The sequence below is a fragment of the Hyperolius riggenbachi genome, chromosome 2, assembly GCF_040937935.1.
Source record: "Hyperolius riggenbachi isolate aHypRig1 chromosome 2, aHypRig1.pri, whole genome shotgun sequence".
NCBI lineage: Eukaryota > Metazoa > Chordata > Amphibia > Anura > Hyperoliidae > Hyperolius > Hyperolius riggenbachi.
The window spans coordinates 252,926,885-252,944,716 of record NC_090647.1 but is presented as its reverse complement, the minus strand read 5'-3'; the positions used below and the strand labels follow the sequence as shown (position 1 = coordinate 252,944,716).

General features: G+C 41.1%; 1 protein-coding gene across 6 annotated transcripts in view; it reads right to left on the bottom strand.

Annotated features, from left to right (window-relative positions):
- CAMKK1 (calcium/calmodulin dependent protein kinase kinase 1) overlaps positions 1 to 17,832 on the bottom strand; it is a 350,786-nt gene that overhangs the window by 18,119 nt on the left and 314,835 nt on the right. For 4 of the 6 annotated variants that reach the window (XM_068268513.1, XM_068268512.1, XM_068268511.1 and 1 more), the window contains 2 exons: positions 17,366 to 17,407; positions 3,912 to 4,164 (listed from right to left, as the gene is read on the bottom strand). The exons of 1 other annotated variant lie outside the window; for it this stretch is intronic. In XM_068268513.1, coding sequence (XP_068124614.1) covers positions 4,092 to 4,164; positions 17,366 to 17,407 — 115 coding nt within the window. In that variant the 3' untranslated portion in view covers positions 3,912 to 4,091. Of the gene's footprint in view, positions 1 to 3,911; positions 4,165 to 17,365; positions 17,408 to 17,832 lie in introns of those variants that run through there. One more of the 6 variants, XM_068268515.1, reaches the window with a different exon arrangement.

Genomic DNA, 17,832 nt, shown 5'->3' with positions numbered 1-17,832 from the left:
GGTATCCTCTCATGAACTCCATTCTTGTTTAGTAAGTCTTTAGCGGACACTCTAGGATTCTTCTTCACCGCATTGAGCATTCTGCGCTGTTCTCTTGGAGTCACCTTTACAGGACGGCCACTCCTAGGGAGAGTAGTAGCAGTGCTGAACTTTATCCATTTATAGACAATTTGTCTTACCATGGACTGATGAACAGAAAAAATTACAATGGGGAGCGCATAACCAGTGATCAATGGGAGTACCCCACATACGTGGGAGAGCCTCCTCGTGAAAAAAAAAAATCACTAGGTGTCTTCAATCTCACATATACATTTTATTGAGCAATCTAAATAAATACAGCCATAAAAAAAAACCTCCTATCCCCCCTAAAAAAAAGTGACAATGACGGCCGTCTATAAGCATTAGCTGATGTTACACTCACGCTTCATGCACAACCACAAGCAGTCAGGTGGCCACCTTCTAAGATCATCTAAAGTACTGGCTTCATATAGCTCATGAGCTTATCAAACATATGATCTCACTAGGCATCAGATAGATGCAAGCTGCAAGGTGGTGAGACCCCCGGTGGGGCATCTTAGAGTGTGCATAATTAGAGCTGGAGACTTAACTGTACAGTTGGGCTCGCTGGTCTGTCTGTGGTTACAATACAATAGAGGCTGGACAATATATCTGCAAGATCGCTGGTTTTTGAACTAGTACTAAGACTGATGTGCAGCATAGTTGTAAAGCGCTGGTCCAGTATCAACATATGAGGCAGTCATAATTTACAAATCCTTATGGACATGGACAGTTGGCCTAGCGAGATCATACGTTTGATAAGCTCATGAGCTATATGAAGCCAGTACTTTAGATGATCTTAGAAGCCACCTGACTGCTTGTGGTTGTGCATGAAGCTTGAGTGTAACATCAGCTAATGCTTATAGACGGCTGTCATTGTCACTTTAAGGGGGGATAGGAGTTTTTTTTTCATGGCTGTATTTATTTAGATTGCTCAATAAAACGTATATGTGAGATTGAAGACACCTGGTGATTTTTTGCTTGTACTATGGACTGATGAACAGCAAGGCTTTTGGAGATACTTTTTATAACCCTCTCCAGCTTTATGCAAGTCAACAATTCTTAATCGTAGGTCTTCTGAGAGCTCTTTTGTGCATGTAATTCACATCCGGCAATGTTTATTGGGAAAAGCAAACCCAAAACTGGTGTGTGTTTTTTATAGGGCAGGGCAGCTGAAACCAACACCTCCAAGCTCATCTCATTGATTGAACTCCAGCTGGCTGACACCTCACTCCAATTAGCTCTTGGAGATGTCATTAGTCTAGGGGTTCAGATACTTTTTCCACCTTCACTGAATGTTTACATGGTTTGTTCAATAAAATAATGGAAACATTTAATTATTTGTGTGGCATTAGTTTAAGCAGACTGATTGTCAATTGTTGTCACTAAGATGAAGATCAGAACACATTGTATGACCAATTTGTGCAGAAATCCATATGTGAACCAAGGGTTCACATACTTTTTATTGCTACTGTATAATCAGCATTTAGATCTGTATTTCTCAGCTTTCATATACTGTATGTACTGGTAACCCCAGCAACTAGATTTTAGTGATATGCAATAAAAGTTGAATATTTTAAATATCTGCATCTGCTTTGGCTTGCACTCTTTGATTAACCTTGTGATTAATCTCTCCCCCACTTTTACCTCTAAACTTCACTGTGCAGTACAAACTGGATAACAAACTTTTATAAGCAAGGTTTTTAGCTCCTCAGCTACACGCAGCTGAGCTTAAAAGCAAATTAGAATGGGTGTGGATAATATCTGACTCACAGGCAAATTGTACACTTGGATATTAATTTATCTGCTTTTATCTCAGGAACAAAAATGATTTTGACATGCAGTTTTCACTTAACATAACTTCCAAATGAGTTTTTTTTTCTATCTCGCGCTCAGTTTCCATTGCACACATTTGGTACAGGTTCACTTTACAGTAATCAGATTATGTCAAGGTTGCCAAATCATCCTTTTTATTACTGAAAAGACTAAGCTATGCAGATTCAGGGTCTACTTGCATATAACCACTGCATCTTACTTGCCCCAAGACATGTATAAAAACATAAGTGTCAGTAATTAAAGGGATGAGTTGGCAACACTGGATATAATTATAAAAGTAAGAGGATGCAAGCTGGCACTACCACTATGGCCGAGGATAGTGATGGAAGCCTGGATTGAGCTCTAGTGTGTACAGTGCAGTTTGCTCTGAGACCGGTAAAAAATGTTAATTGAACGTCTAATAAAGAACCGTCCCGGCACTACTGCAAGCTTCAGATAATATGTGTCTTTTATTCAGAGCAGATGCAGTGTGAAGTTAGAGGTGATGCAATCAAACAGAGGTTTTAAAAAAAAAAATCCGGAGGCTCAGAAAGTGGGTGAAGGTGATAGACTGATAACTGGTACTTCAGCCATCAGGCTTTCCCTCTCACCCACTGTCTGAATCTCTGGTATGTCTATTTACACTGAATCTGCGCTCAATAAGAGACACATAGTATCTGAAGCTTGCAGCAGGGCCGGAGCTCTGTTGTTTATTGGACACTGAATACAATTATCTGCCAGTTCTTTCAGTTGTATGACAGGTGTATTCAAGGATGTCTACACGAAATTGGCAACTGCTCTAGAGCACAAGGCAGATATCTGTTAGAAAGATGGTGAGGACTGCTGCTATAGAAGTCTATTGGGGTCATAAACATGCAGGCATGTACAGTACAGGCATACAGGTTTATGTCACTGTCTGGAGAAAGAAGTTCTTTGAAATGTCTTTTAAATGTACAACCAGCTCTAATCAAAAATAATCATGCACAGAAATTGTAAAAGTACTATGTAAAATATTACAGTAATCAAATGAATTTATAAGTAAAATATGTTATTTTAACATTGTCAAAAATTATTGTAAAACTTTCTAAAAATATAAAAAAGTGACCATGTATCCACATAAAATCTATTTGCTTGTGATTTCGGCTTTTTATTGTCTTTTGAACATTTTCTTTGACTAGTAGGTTAAGATAAACTAAAGGCTTTTGCATAACCACAAGTGTTTTTGTTTTTTTGTACATCTATTTGATTAGGCAGTGCATTATTTGTTGACCATTATTATAATATATATAATTTTAAGATACGTACGTATATAATTATTACATGCTTATATACATCAGGTGTATTGCAATACACATTTTCTGTGCAATAAAAAGATGGGAAATTCATAGCATTCCGAACACTGCAACACTACAGCGCTTGTGATGCAATTCAAGTTGAAGTCGGGTGATTCGTTCTTGGATGCAGTGATATCACATAGCACAATTATACACCACATACAACAGGAGAAACAGACAGGATGTACCAGGTGCAAAGAAGAATTAGCCCTTCCTGTAGCAAATGTAAACATTCTATGCATTAACAGGTTAGCTGACTTGTCGTAAGCTATGGTTACAGCCAAAAAATATATATATAAAAAAAAATCCTGCGGTAAAGCAGGTAATGTGCAATTTTATACTAACCAATACAACACAGTAAAATCAATATTCTCAGCAGCAAGCATGGTTTTCCAAAATAATCCCTGTACAATCCTCTTTACACATATGAAAAATATCTTATAGCACTAGCCTGGAAGCTGCAGCTCAGCATTGGACGTGAGTAAAGGGAACGACTAACTAGGACTAAACAGACAAAAAAATTTCAGTCTTGCATAATGAAAAAAAAAAAAAAAAACATTCATTGGTCAAGCAATCTTCAAGGTACACCAACAGCATACCGCAGGAGCACAGATGGAGATGAGGCACATTGTTCATAATTTGTCCTGTATACGTACACATGTCATTAAAATATACATGCAGACAGACACATTTAGCACAATGAACTTAGACAGTGGTTATTTGTTTATCGCATTCTTCAGATAGCTGTAAACGTTTTACAGAGACCTGCTGGTGGAGGTTACAGATCACAAACTTTGGTTCATGATGGTCATGAGAGTACATGTCTGTGCAACACAGAAAAGCAAGTTCTAGCAGCAGGCAAGTTTTATCTGGGCATGCAATTACTCATGACGCTCCATCATCCTCCTCCACGTCCGCCAGCTCGGAGTCCTTTAGAGTGTCCCCGCTTGCTTGCTTTCTGTGTGGACAAATAGGTGACTGCATGTCAGTGACAATCGCAAGACTTTAAAATAAGTTCAAATGATAGAAGGTGTTATTCATTACACCACAGGGTTATTGCAATTTTGATCATCTCCTTTTCTGGGTCATACACCTGAGTACATTCTTCATTCTCTGGACTGTTAATTGCATGCAGTTACAATTATTTAACAGCAGACGGAGAAGTCTTACTTTAGACAAACTGAAATATCAGTTAGGCAAGGACCTCCATTAATTAACTAATCCAATGACCAGATATGTCTTTGGAGCTTGGGTTGATCATGGTGTCTCACGCCTTGTGCTTCAAGCTTCATAATTTTTTTTTTTTTAAACTAAACTTAAAAAAACTGAAATTTCCATAAAGAATGACTTGAAATTGATATTTTATTTATCAATGTATTCTTCTAGGAGAAATCGCCCACTAGCTTCAATACCTGCCTTGCCCTGGCACTAATACACTCATATGTGTAGTTAGATATACAGTAGCAGTAACAAGTGTATCTGTATTCTGCACTGTGCTCTTGCAGACATATTTACAGCCCACCCCTAGAGAGAGGAGCAGTAGTGCTGAACTTTCTCCATTTATAGGCAATTTGTCTTAGCATAGACTGATAAACTGCAAGGCTTTTGGACATACTTTTATAACCCTTTCCAGCTTTATGCAAGTCAACAATTCTTAACTGTAGGTCTTTTGAGAGCTCTTTTGTGCGAGGTGTCATTCACATCAGGCAATGCTTCTTGGGAAAAGCAAACCCAAAACTGGTGTGTGGTGTGTTTTTTTATAGGGCAGGGCAGCTGTAACCAATACCTCTAATCTCATCTGATTGATTGGACTGCAGCTGGCTAATGCTGGGCATACACGACCCCGCAGGCGCCCAGATCGATTCGCACTCGTCCCCGCGGGCGCTTCCTTATCTGACGCTCGTATTTTCCATTGTCCACCCGCGGGGATCGAGCGTGGTATCGATCCAGTGCGGTGATCGGACACGTCGGAAATTATCATTCGAGCCATCAGCGGCTCGAGTGATAAACATCTGACTGTGTATGCCCAGCATCACACCTCACTCTAAGTGACGTCCCCTTTAGACATTCATTGTTCCTTTTCTTGTGTTCATCTAAACCACGCTCCATGATTGTAACATTTGCTAAGTAGGAGAATTCAATTGAAGCTAAGTCGTTTTTAGCTTCAATTGAATTCTCCCTTTCACATACTACATCCATTTTCCTTATCCACTCTTCTACCTTGGGTGGTCTTGCATTCTTCCAAATATCGACTATGATACTTTTGGCGACTAAGGTACATGAGTACCTTAGTCGCAAAAAGTATTATTAGTGTGCTATTCAGGTCATCTTTTCTATCTGCAAAACTGAAGACAGCTTCTACTGCTGTTAAAGTTCTCATTCACCAATTTTTTTTGGTTGAATTCAATTATGCTATTCCAAAGCATTCCATTGGCGGGCAAGACCACCACATTTGTATTACCATCCCTCCCCTCTGCCCACACCTCCAACACTTGTCACCCTGATGTGTGTATTTGTTCAATTGGGTTGGAGTTAAGTACCACCTGGTGATCATATTAAACTGAGTCTTCTGAAGTATTGTGCTGTAAATGTTCAATGAGGTTTAAACATTTATAAAGACTAGATAAAGGTTTTTTTTCCAAATATTTGTTTAGCAGAATGTTTTTCAAAAACATTCACTTCTTTCCTTATTATTTCTTTATTCTAATCTGTACAGGTAACTTTGAGCTTGTATGAGCCCCCATGCATTCCTCTGCTTGCAGTCTTCCAGCAAACTGGGTATACCCAATTTTCTACTGCCTCTAAGGTTAATGACATGAGTCTCTAAACATAGATTATTTGTTCCAATCCATGCTGCTGTTGATACAGGAGGAAAGTCTGGGTTCTCTCTCAATGAGGCAATTGGAGATGAACCAGTTTCCCTATGCCACCACCATATGTAATGTTTTTATAGTAGGTGTTATCAAAGGGTTGAAGGCTGTACAGTATGCCCCAGAAATGTTATATGGTATCCAAGAAAAGATGGAGTGGAAGTTGCACCCCTACTCTTCCAGCCATGGCCAAATCATTTTGGTGTGATTGACTGATGTTTCGACTTTCCAGTGCAAGACTCTTGCTAACTGTATACTCTTATAATAGTTTTGTATATTGGGTGCTGATAAGTCGCCCAACTCCCGCCCCCTTGTAGCCAGGTTATAGTTTATTATTTTTTTTGTTCCATATGAAGTTTCGGAATATTTTATGCCAGTTTTTGAACCAAGGGGACAATGATTCCAGTAAAGCAGAAAATATCACTTTAAAAGGAGTGGCCACCCCTTATTTAACACCCCTTAACTCCTGAACTATGCATTGCACTGATGCTGGCATAGTGCAAATAAAAGCCAAGATGCTTGACTTGCGAACTATATGTAGATTTTTAAAGGGGAGTAGATCTGTTTTAAATAGGGGGGCAGTCAAATTTGGTAGATAGTATCAGGACTGTGGAGTTGGTACAAAAATCTTCCGACTCCAACTCCGACTCCTCAGTTTATGAAACCATGACTCAGACTCCAACTCCGGGTACCCAAAATGGCCCCAACTCCTCGACTCCTTACTTTAATAATTAACAGGGCTGTGGATTTTGTACAAAAATCATCCGACTCAGAGTCGGAGTCGTTTATTTCATAAACTGAGGAGTCGAACTCTGACTCCGGGGGCCAAAATTGCTCCGACTCCACAGCCCTGGATAGTATATTATGTAAGTACCCTCAGAATCTTCAGTTCCAAGATGGGTTGCTGGCTGTTTGACCTAACACTGAAGTGACCCTCCAGTAAGTTGAATATGAAGGCAGTCATATTTACCTGCTTTTTATACAATGCCAATTACCTAGATGTCCTACGGAGGTTTTTGGCTCCCATAGTGTCGGCATACATTAGCTGCATGCTTGCTTCATGTGCGTTATTCACACTTTAGTCAGAGCACCCTATCCCATTACTTATTCCAGGTCAGAGGCCTAAAGGTGCGTACACACGCACTACAAGAGAAAACTACGGGTCCGCCGGACCCTCCCGCTGGGCGGTCTTTTAGATGACAGTAGTGCGTCGGCGGACTGATAAGGCTACTTCTGATTGATCCGTACACACGCACTACTGTTGTCTAAAAGACCGCCCAGCAGGAGGGTCCGGCAGGCCCGTCGTTGCCTTTTGTAGGCACCCGTCGCCAGCCTTTTGTGTACGCACCTTAAACTATTAGAGGAAAAAGATTAGCAATACAGCCAGGCCCATTAGCATTGTTTATAGGAAATCAATATGGTTGTTGCATATCCCTCTCACAGTTGGTTACTTTAACCTCTTGAGGACCAGAGGTTTACACACCAACCCCCCCCCCCCCCCCCCCTGGTGACCAGCCCATTTTTGGAAATTTTGGCACTTCACAACTTTTAATGGTTTATTGCTTGGTCATGCAACTTAACACCCAAATGAAATGTAGCCCCTTTTCTTCTCACAAATAGAGATGTATTTAGGTGTTATTTGCTGCTGCTATTTGTATTTTTTTTCTTTTATTTAAATAAAAAAGTAGTATTTAAAAAAAAAAATAATTTTTTTTTATTCCCTCCTTCCCCTTTAATTTGGCCCTAGAATATGATACATACACTACACTATATATACATACATACATACATACATACATACATACATACATAGGCATATGCCTTTGATAGGGATTAAATTGTGAGCTCCTCCGAGGGACAGTTAAGTGACAAGGCAATCTTTTGTACAGTGCTGCGCAAGATCGCAGCACTATAGAATATTTTTGTTTCGTCATTACAGACAAAGAACAGTCTGCCAGCGCCGAACACGGGCTGGCAGATGATCGCTGTTCCCTGCTGTGTTTGCAGATGATAGCACTCGCTAGCGCAAGCTCCCATCTAATCTCACTCCTTACGGGATGATGCCATATGGCTGCGTGGAGGAACAACAGAGCCACTCTGCAGCCGCCAATCTATGTGGTTAAAGGCCATGCACAGTACATGTCATTAAATACCTAAAATACATGACCAAGGGGTATGTAAAACACACACACATAATATATATATATATATATATATATATATATATATATATATATATATATATATATATATATATATATATATATATATATATATATATATATATATATATATATGCACACACACACACACACACACACACACACACACACACACATACATACATACATACATACATACAGTTGTGTTCAAAATTATTCAACCCCCACTGATGTTGAGTGTTTTGGCCAGTTTGACATTGATTTTGATTATTTCAGTCATCTTTTTTACAATTGAATCAAAGAGGCACTTGTAAGTCAGACAGATATAACATAACATTTATAATGAAATAACCACACGTCTTTTCTGTGCTCACATCATTATCAGTTTTATTCAACCTCCAAGTGACATTCATTCTTAGTACTTAGTACAACATCAGTTTCCAGTTATAACAGCTTTTAAACATGAAGTATGGCTTGACACAAGTGTCTTGCAGCGATCTACGGGTATCTTCATTGGCAAAAGCCTCCAGTTCAGTCACATTCTTAGGCTTGCGCGCTGCAACTGCTTTCTTTAACCTCCTTGGCGGTAACCCCGTGTGTGACACGGGGTAAGCCGCCGGAGGGTGCCTCTCAGGCCCTGCTGGGCCGATTTACATAATTTTTTTTTTCAAACACGTAGCTAGTACTTTGCTAGCTGCGTTTGCTCTGATCGCCGCCGCCGATGCGCCACTACCCGCCGCGGAAACAGCTCCCCCCCGCATACCCCTTGCGCAGCCTGGCCAATCGCCGCCAGGCTACACTGTGGGGTGGTGGCCCTGATAATGGCCCTGATAATGATGTGAGCACAGAAAAGACGTGTGGTTATTTCATTATAAATGTTGTTATATTTGTCTGACTTACAAGTGCCTCAGGACTGGCCACACGTAGCTTTTTCCGCATTCCCGACTGTAATTAGCACTATTACGGGCCGCAACGCGTACAAAAATACGCGTTGCCGCATTACGCACGCATAGATATGCGGCAACACGTATTTTTGTACGCGTTGCGACCCACAATAGCGCTACTTACAGTCGGGGATGCGGAAAAAGCTACGCGTGGCCAGTCCTGACGGGCCTGTCGGCAAAAACGAAACTAGCTGGCAGCGGGGGACCAGAGGATTAGTGAGTGACTGCGAGGGCACAGGACTGCTGCTAGGGGGCTGGTAGAAGCCCCAGGTGAGTAAAACTAATTTTTTTTTTTTTGACTTAAGGTTCACTTTAAGTCCCACTGCGATGGCCACTCCTAAATGTTCCAGCCTTTAATCTGCAACCATGCTCTAGTGGACTTGGAGGTATGCTTGGGATCATTGTCCTTTTGAAAGGTCCAACGTCTCCCAAGCCTCAGGTTTGTGACGGACTGCATCACATTTTCATCCAATATCTCCTGATACTGAAGTGAATTCATGGTACTCCCACCTGGGAGTTCTGGAATGGAGGCCTTCATTACGCAGTGTGCGCCTAATTGTCTGAGCTGAAACTTCAGTACCCGCATCTGACAAATCTTTTTTTCAGTTCCTCAGCAGTCACACGGGGACTTTTCTCCACTTTGCGTTTCAGGTAGCGCACAGAAGTCAAAGTCAGCATGACCAGGTAGCGTTTCAACAGTGCCCTTTGCCTTTAATTTGCTTCCTATGGTGTCTCTTGGTATGTTTAAAGGACTTACGAGCTGAAATTAAAAAAAAAGTTAATTACCTTAGTGCACTGTTAGAGCTCTGTGTAGACGATTTGTGCCTCCCTTGTAGTTTCCAGACCCTCTGTTATCTTAATCCTCTTATCATTACAGGCCCCGACCCAGCCCAGGGTCGCCTTATCTCTGGGCTCTACAATCCCCGCTTTAAAATCCCTCTGCCTGCTTAGCTCAAAGAGAAGGCTGACTTGAAGTGAAATCAGTCATGTGGGTGGTCATGTGGTGACGCCCACATGATTTATGACTCAGTGTACGGAGTGACGATGGGCTGCGATCCTACGCAGCAAAGTCTCTTTGAGCTAAGCAGGCAGAGGGATTTTAAAGCAGCGATTGTAGTGTACAGAGATAAGGCGACCCCGGGCCTGTAATGATAAGAGGATTAAGATAACAGAGGGTCTGGAAACTACAAGGGAGGCACAGATCGTCCACACAGAGCTCTAAAGCCCAATCTACACGATACGATTCTTTGTACGATTCGATTACGATTCTATTTACGATCAGGATTCGATTCAAATCGAATTGAATCGAATCCCGATCGGACATGTTGGATTTAATCGGATTGTAAATAGAATCGTAATCGAATCGTACAAAGAATCGTATCGTGTAGATTGGGCTTAATAGTGCACTAAGGTAATTAACTTTTTTTTTTATTTCAGCTCGTAAGTCCTTTAACATCTTTGCAATCTTCTTATAGCCATTGCCCTTCCTGTGAAGAGAAATCACCTCTTCTCTCGTCTTCCTAGACCATTCTCTTGACTTCACCATGTTTGTAAACACACCAGTAAATGTCCAGAAGGAGCTGAGTATCACAGTCATTTTAAATCCGCCTAATTGGTGCTTATTATGCTTGATTGCGGCTCGTTAACATCCACAGGTGTTTTCAATCCCTGATCAAAAACACTTGAATGAACCTCTGTTCTTAAGATTGGTAGTCTTTAAGGGGTTGAATAATTTTGTCAATGAAGAAATCACAAACAAATGCTTTTCTATAATATAGCCACATGTCCATTGCTATGACCTTAATGGGCCCTTTTACACTTAATGCTTTAGTGTGCGTTTTTACCATAGCAGTACATTGTGAAAAAGATTTCAGATAAAACGCATATAGTGGGAACTGTGCCATAGGAAAACATGGGCATTACTTTGAAAATGAGTTTTCTTTCAGTTCTAACTGAGGGCAACTGATGAAGTGTAAAAGGGGCCTAAGCGGCGGCACCTGATGTAGTCAAACTCCCACCACTCAAACCTATTGCCCGGCACTCAACTATACTATAGCCAAGTGCCTTATTCCCTATGACAAACTGCAGGTGGATGCAGCCAAACTGTTAGTGGAGATAGAGAAAGTCCAGGGGATTCTCACGTCCTCCTTAACCACGCCGTTGGCAGATGTCATTGTGGCCACACTCACCATCATGTATGAGTGTGGACATCCTGTGTCTGAGCAGTAAACCAAAGCTGCTCGTTCATGAAGGGGATCACTGCCGCAAATTGTCAAATGGTCCTGGCCAGTGGTGGTGGTGTTGAAGAGGACACAGGGAGCCTCTGGACTATCCAAAAGCTTCCCTCTACCTAGGTAAGTATATAACTTTTTGTTCCCTGTTCAGTACAGGTTTGCTTTAAGTTATCAATCTAGTAGGTTTGGGATAGGAATATTTGACCTATCTTCTTCAGTGAGAAGTCTGCAGGTCTTAAAGAGAGTCTGAAGCCTATTAACTACTATACGACCAGCCCACACCAATGGGCGTGGCCTCGGCGGCAGCCCCAGTACCGCCTAACGCCAATTGGCGTGAAGTCCTGGGGCTGCAGTTTGCAGGAGATCGCGCGCAGGCTGCTCGGGGGGTGGAGCGCCACCCCGCCTTCAGTCTCCGAGTGGGGGAGACTGTTAGACAGCAAAACTTCCGTCTAGTACAGCGCTGCGATCTGGGGACAGCCGTGTGACACGGCTGTCCCCCTGGGGCAGAAGAGAGCGATCGGCTGTCATAGGCAGAAGCCTATGACAGCTGATCACCAGGATTGGCAGGCTGGGGGACGGGAGGGCTTTGTTTAAAAAAAAATAGTCAAAAATAATACAAAAATAAATAAATATTAAAAAAAACAAACAACAACAACTTGGGGGCGATCAAACCCCACCAACAGAGAGCTCTGTTAGTGGGGGGAAAAACTTGTGTGCTGTGCTGTGCTGTGCAGCCCTGCAGCTTGGCCTTAAAGCTGCAGTGGCCATTTTAGTAAAAATTGGCCTGGTCTTTAGGGGGGTTTACCACTGTGGTCCTCAAGTGGTTAAAATACTTATTTTTACCTGCCATTTATGTTAAGCAATGTTAGCAGTGTTGACACTCCGTATTCCCATGGCAGAACTAGGACTTTATACCACCAAAATCCTGGGGCAAAATGTCACGACTTTCCAGGTAGTGGATTTTGCTGCCCTGGGACACAGAGCTTTGTGCTGCTCTGCCTCTGCTGGAGTTAATCTCTGCTGATATCCACCTCTCCCCACCCCTCTCAGTGAAAGAAGAATGAGAGGGGTGGGGAGAGGCGGCGATCTGTGGAGATTGACTCCAGTAGAGGCAGAGCTACATTGCAAAGCTCTGCCTCTACCAGGAAGCACTCCCTGGTTTTTGCCCTGGGGATTTGGGGGGTATAAAGCCCTGATTCTGCCATGGGAATGCGGGGTTTCAGCACTGCTAACATTGCTTAACATAAATAGCAGGTAAAAATAAGTATTTTAATAGGCTTCAGTCTCTCTTTAAAGAGTAACTGTTAGTCATGAAAAACAAAATCAATTCTCTATATCTATCTGTTGATCATATAAAAGGAATGCTAAAAAGGCAATGCATTACTTTAAAATCAATCTTACTTTTTATTGCAGAGATGAATCCTCATGTCCCGAGCTCCTTAGTACGCAGCCAGTAATCAGAGAAAAGAGAAGTTGCAGTGCAGGCTGGGGCAGGGGCGGGGGAGATGAGTTTCTGCACAGACACAGCTAGTTCAGCCTGATTGGCTGCAGCCTGTGTCACTCTCACTGCTTTTCCTCTCATTGTCTGCCTCCCATGACTGTCCGTGTCTGCCCCCTCCCCACACTCCAGCCCGACAGGCATCTCCTCCGATTCATGAGGGCAGTGGCTGCCACCACCGCATCGCATTGCATCCATGGGGACCCCCGTCCCTGCTACCATTTCCTTAGGGATTCCCTGCATTTACAATCAACGCTCGCTATTGGTGGGGGGAGTAAAGATGGCCCCTTCCAGCGAACAGAATTCTCTCCATTTACCTTTTTTTTATTTTATAAAGTTCACTGAAATAAACACTTGGACCGTGCAATACACATGTTATGTAAGTAGAGCTAGTATTTATCTACTTATATTTGTCTTTTTTATCATCTGGCATAGTATGGCTGACAGCTTCTCTTTAAAGAGAACCTGAGCGAATGCTGCAGTCAGGGAAGCCTCAGGATCCTATTGAGGCTTCCCTCGGCATTCTGTAGACCCCCCTAGCTTGAGTGCAGACCCCATGCATATTGAGGCCATACTCCTCTTCTGTAGCAAGTGCAGCCATGCATGCCCAGTAGCACAGAGCCGCTTGTGCACAAGTAGATCCGGCTTACTGTACATGCGCGGCCTCGCTGATGCCAGAGGAGGTGCGCTGTCCCGATAAGATTGCCGACAATCCGACATCAGCAATAGCTCACTATCTCTTTTTGTACCCGAGCTACTTGGGTAAACTTTAAAAAGGATGTCTGTCCATAGAAGATTTCAGTTGGACTTAGAAATACTGTACTAGACTTTTCTACTACTACTACTACTCAATACAAAAATACACACAGCATGTTATCGGTTATTTTAGAGCACATTCAGGCTTCATTTTCTCCTTGTTCTATAACACCAAGCAAGTGTCTTCCTTCAGTACACTGGAAATTGAGCTAGCTATATAACAGGCTTTTTCCCTAGTGGAAAGTAACCCCTTAGTCACAGTTACCAACATTTAAAGATAATTTCTAGTGACATATTTGCTGATGAGCCAAAAGAATACAGAATGTAAAACACAACACAACCCTTTCCATTATGACATGTTCAGCGAATGCATTTTTTTTTGCATGGCATTTACTATCTTCAGTATATATAAACTTAAAGCTCTGGAAGTAATAAGAATGTTATCTAATATTTAGCTAGAGAAGGCTTACTTTCAAGTAGGCCAGTTCCCTATGACTGGAGTGCAACTGTTTTCCCGTATTTAAAGGACACCCTAAGGGAGAAGAATATGGAGGTCGCTATATTTATTTCCTTCAAACAATATCCATTGCCTGGAAGCCCTGCTGGTCTATTTGGCTGCAGTAGTGTCTGAATAACACCAGAATCAAACACGCAGCTAATCTTGTCAGATCTCACAATAATTTTAGAAACCTCTGGACGAGCTGCAGAGATCTACAGCTCAGGTGGGAGACTCTGTCCATAGGACAACTATTATTCATGCACTGTACAAAGTTGGCCTTTATGGAAGAGTGGCAAGAAGAAAGGCATTGTTAACAGAAAGCATAAGAAGTCCCGTTTGCAGTTTGCCACAAGCCATGTGGGGGACACAGCAACCATGTGGAAGAAGGTGCTCTGGTCAGATGAGACCAAAATGGAACTTTTTGGCCAAAATGCAAAACGATATGTGTGGCGGAAAACTAACACTGCACATCACTCTGAACACACCATCCCCACTGTCAAATATGGTGGTGGCAGTATCATACTCGGGGGGTGCATCTCTTCAGCAGGGACAGGGAAGCTGGTCAGAGTTGATGGGAAGATGGATGGAGCCAAATACAGGGCAAACTTGGAAGAAAACCTCTTGGAGACTGCAAAAGACTTGAGACTGGGGCGGAGGTTCACCTTCCAGCAGGACAATGGCCTCAATTCACTAAGATCATGCTGGAGATAATAAGGCAAGAGAAAACTTATCTACACACATTGAAAGAGTTATCTTATCTCTTCATTCCTCTTCTGTAGTTAATTTACCTCCTCTGTAGTTAATTTACCTCCTCTGTAGTTATTTACACATGCAGTTAATGAACAGCCTGTCTTTAACTCTGGAGTTATTTTAAGGATTAAAGAGTTAACTTCAAGACAGAAGAGTTAACTTTAGGTTTGCCTGAGGTAAACTGTTTCCTGAATAATACATGCCTTATCGCCATGGTGACCACTCTAGAAGAGTTATTAAAGACAAGAGATAAGCTTAGTGAATTGAGGTCAATGACCCTAAACATAAAGCCAGGGCAACAATGGAATGGTTTAAAACAAAACATATCTATGTGTTAGAATGGCCCAGTCAAAGTCCAGATCTAAATCCAATCGAGAATCTGTGGCAAGATCTGAAAACTGCTGTTCACAAACGCTGTCCATCTAATCTGACTGAGCTGGAGCTGTTTTGCAAAGAAGAATGGGCAAGGATTTCAGTCTGTAGATGTGCAAAGCTGGTAGAGACATACCCTAAAAGACTGGCAGCTGTAATTGCAGCAAAAAGTGGTTCTACAAAGTATTGACTCAGGGGGCTGAATAATTACGCACACCCCACTTTGCAGTTATTTATTTGTAAAAAAATGTTTGGAATCATGTACGATTTTCGATCCACTTCTCACATGTACACCACTTTGTATTGGTCTTTCACGTGGAATTCCAATAAAATTGATGCATGTTTGTGGCAGTAATGTGACAAAATGTGGAAAACTTCAAGGGGGCCGAATACTTTTGCAACCCACTGTATGGTATAAATGCTGTTTTTGTATCTTCACTGCCTTTCCAACTTCACTTACATTAATCAATAAAGCCCATATGCAATTAACTTTTTCTCCCGTGTTTTATCCTAGGAGATACTTCTTTATCCTCTTTTTAGAATGCTTTTTCTACACTTTGCAACTGAAAAAATATCAAAAAGTATATGAAAAAGTACTATCAAAATTATTTCAAGTATTTTCTTGCTTGCTGGTGGCATTATACTGACAAGATGTCAAACTATGACCTTGGAGTAGACTCAGGAGAAAAAGTTAATTGCATATGGGCAAATGACTTTATGTATATTTATTACCACATCTGTGTACCTAAGTTTTTGTTCTGTATAAAATATGTAAATGCTGTGCAGTATAATGGAATAATGTGTTTCTAAACATTTTTTTAATCTTAAATAAATTTGGTGGAATTAAGATATTTTGGTCATCTACTATACTGTTAATTGTACATTTTAAATAGTCCTGTCTTGAACATTTTGACATAACCCCAAAAAGAGACCTATGCAATTCTGTATGCTTGTGTAGACAACACAAGTTCTCAGGGGGTCAACTGACTTCATTTTATAGGTTATATTGTTACTAAAATAGATTTTTATTAACCACTTCACTTTTAGTGGAATTATACTTTTGATAGTACAATATCGGTATGAGATTTTTTTAAGGACATCAAATGGTGTTTAATCCCAAAGTGGTTATTTTTTTAACAGCAAGTAGAGTCCATGCCAAAGAGACAATAATCTACTGCCTATTCCTTAAAACTATGGGGCTTTGCAAACCAAGTAAAAGCCAATATTAAACATTTGTAAAGGAAAAACATAAAAACAAAGATATTTAGATATTTAACATTAGCTACTGTTTGCGTAAAAAAAAGAAAAATAATATGTATGTAGTGTGTGTGTGTGTGTGTGTGTGTGTGTGTGTGTGTGTGTGTGTGTGTGTGTGTGTGTGTGTGTGTGTGTGTGTGTGTGTGTGTGTGTGTGTGTGTGTGTGTGTGTGAGGAATAGCAGAGCACCTGTTATCTCAGCAGACAGCCTGAAACATCCCAATCCCATCAAGATTAGATAATGGTACAAAGCTCAGCCATAAATAAACACATGTGACTGCTGCTTCATGAAGCAGATCCCTGTGACACACAACACAAATTATAGCAAGATACGATATAAGTCTGTTATAGAATGTAGCATATACGGAGTACATAGTGATCATTAGGCAAAAAAGGAAACACGGGAAGGATGCTTGAGTGCAGATCCACTGTGGAGAAAACTGATTTGATGAAGCTGAACATAACAGAAGGGATGCAGGATGCTAGCAGCAGGTTGGTTGGCCTTAGGAGAAAGGTAATAAAGCCAAAGCTAAACTAGGACAGAAAATGTGTTAAGTTGCACAATGCTGGTTAATATTAGGAAATATAGTTATAGGTGTTGTTTTACCATTAGCCCTGCCAAAACAAATCAAGCACATCAAGCAAACATTTCTCAGCATTGGTAACAAAGCCACATTTAGGGTCTTCACAAGGAATAAGGGTTAAGTTTGGTTAATCTGGGAAGTGGGCTTAAGTCTAAACACAGCACAAAAGTGAGGGCTGACGACACATTCAACACATGTTGTGTAATCAAAATTGGGGCAGAACACAGAAATTACCTTAAGTATGGAAGCAATTTTTTAGATGATTTAATCTGGCACCTGTTTCAAAATGACACAATGATGTAAAAATAAATCAATGAAATTTCTGAAAAACTAGAAACAGATATTTTAACAACAGCTCATGGAACGAAAGTCTAGGTCACTGGGTAAGCAGTGTGTTAACAGATGGAGATGAGTAAAATATATGCATATGTGTATACTAAGGGGACAATAAATACTTGAATTCAGCACAACTCCAAGAATTGTAATTATTAGAAATAGTGTAAAACAGTTCCAATCATATCTTTCCTGCGTACATTAGAACAGCATTGTGCAAGTTTGACAAAAGCAAATTTTCATAACTGCTACACTACAGATGACAATCTAACTATGTTGCCATGGAAACAAAGTATTGCCAAGCACCTTCTAGGCCCTTACAGAAAAGGAAATTAAGATATGCATGTACACTCTATGCTAAAACAGAT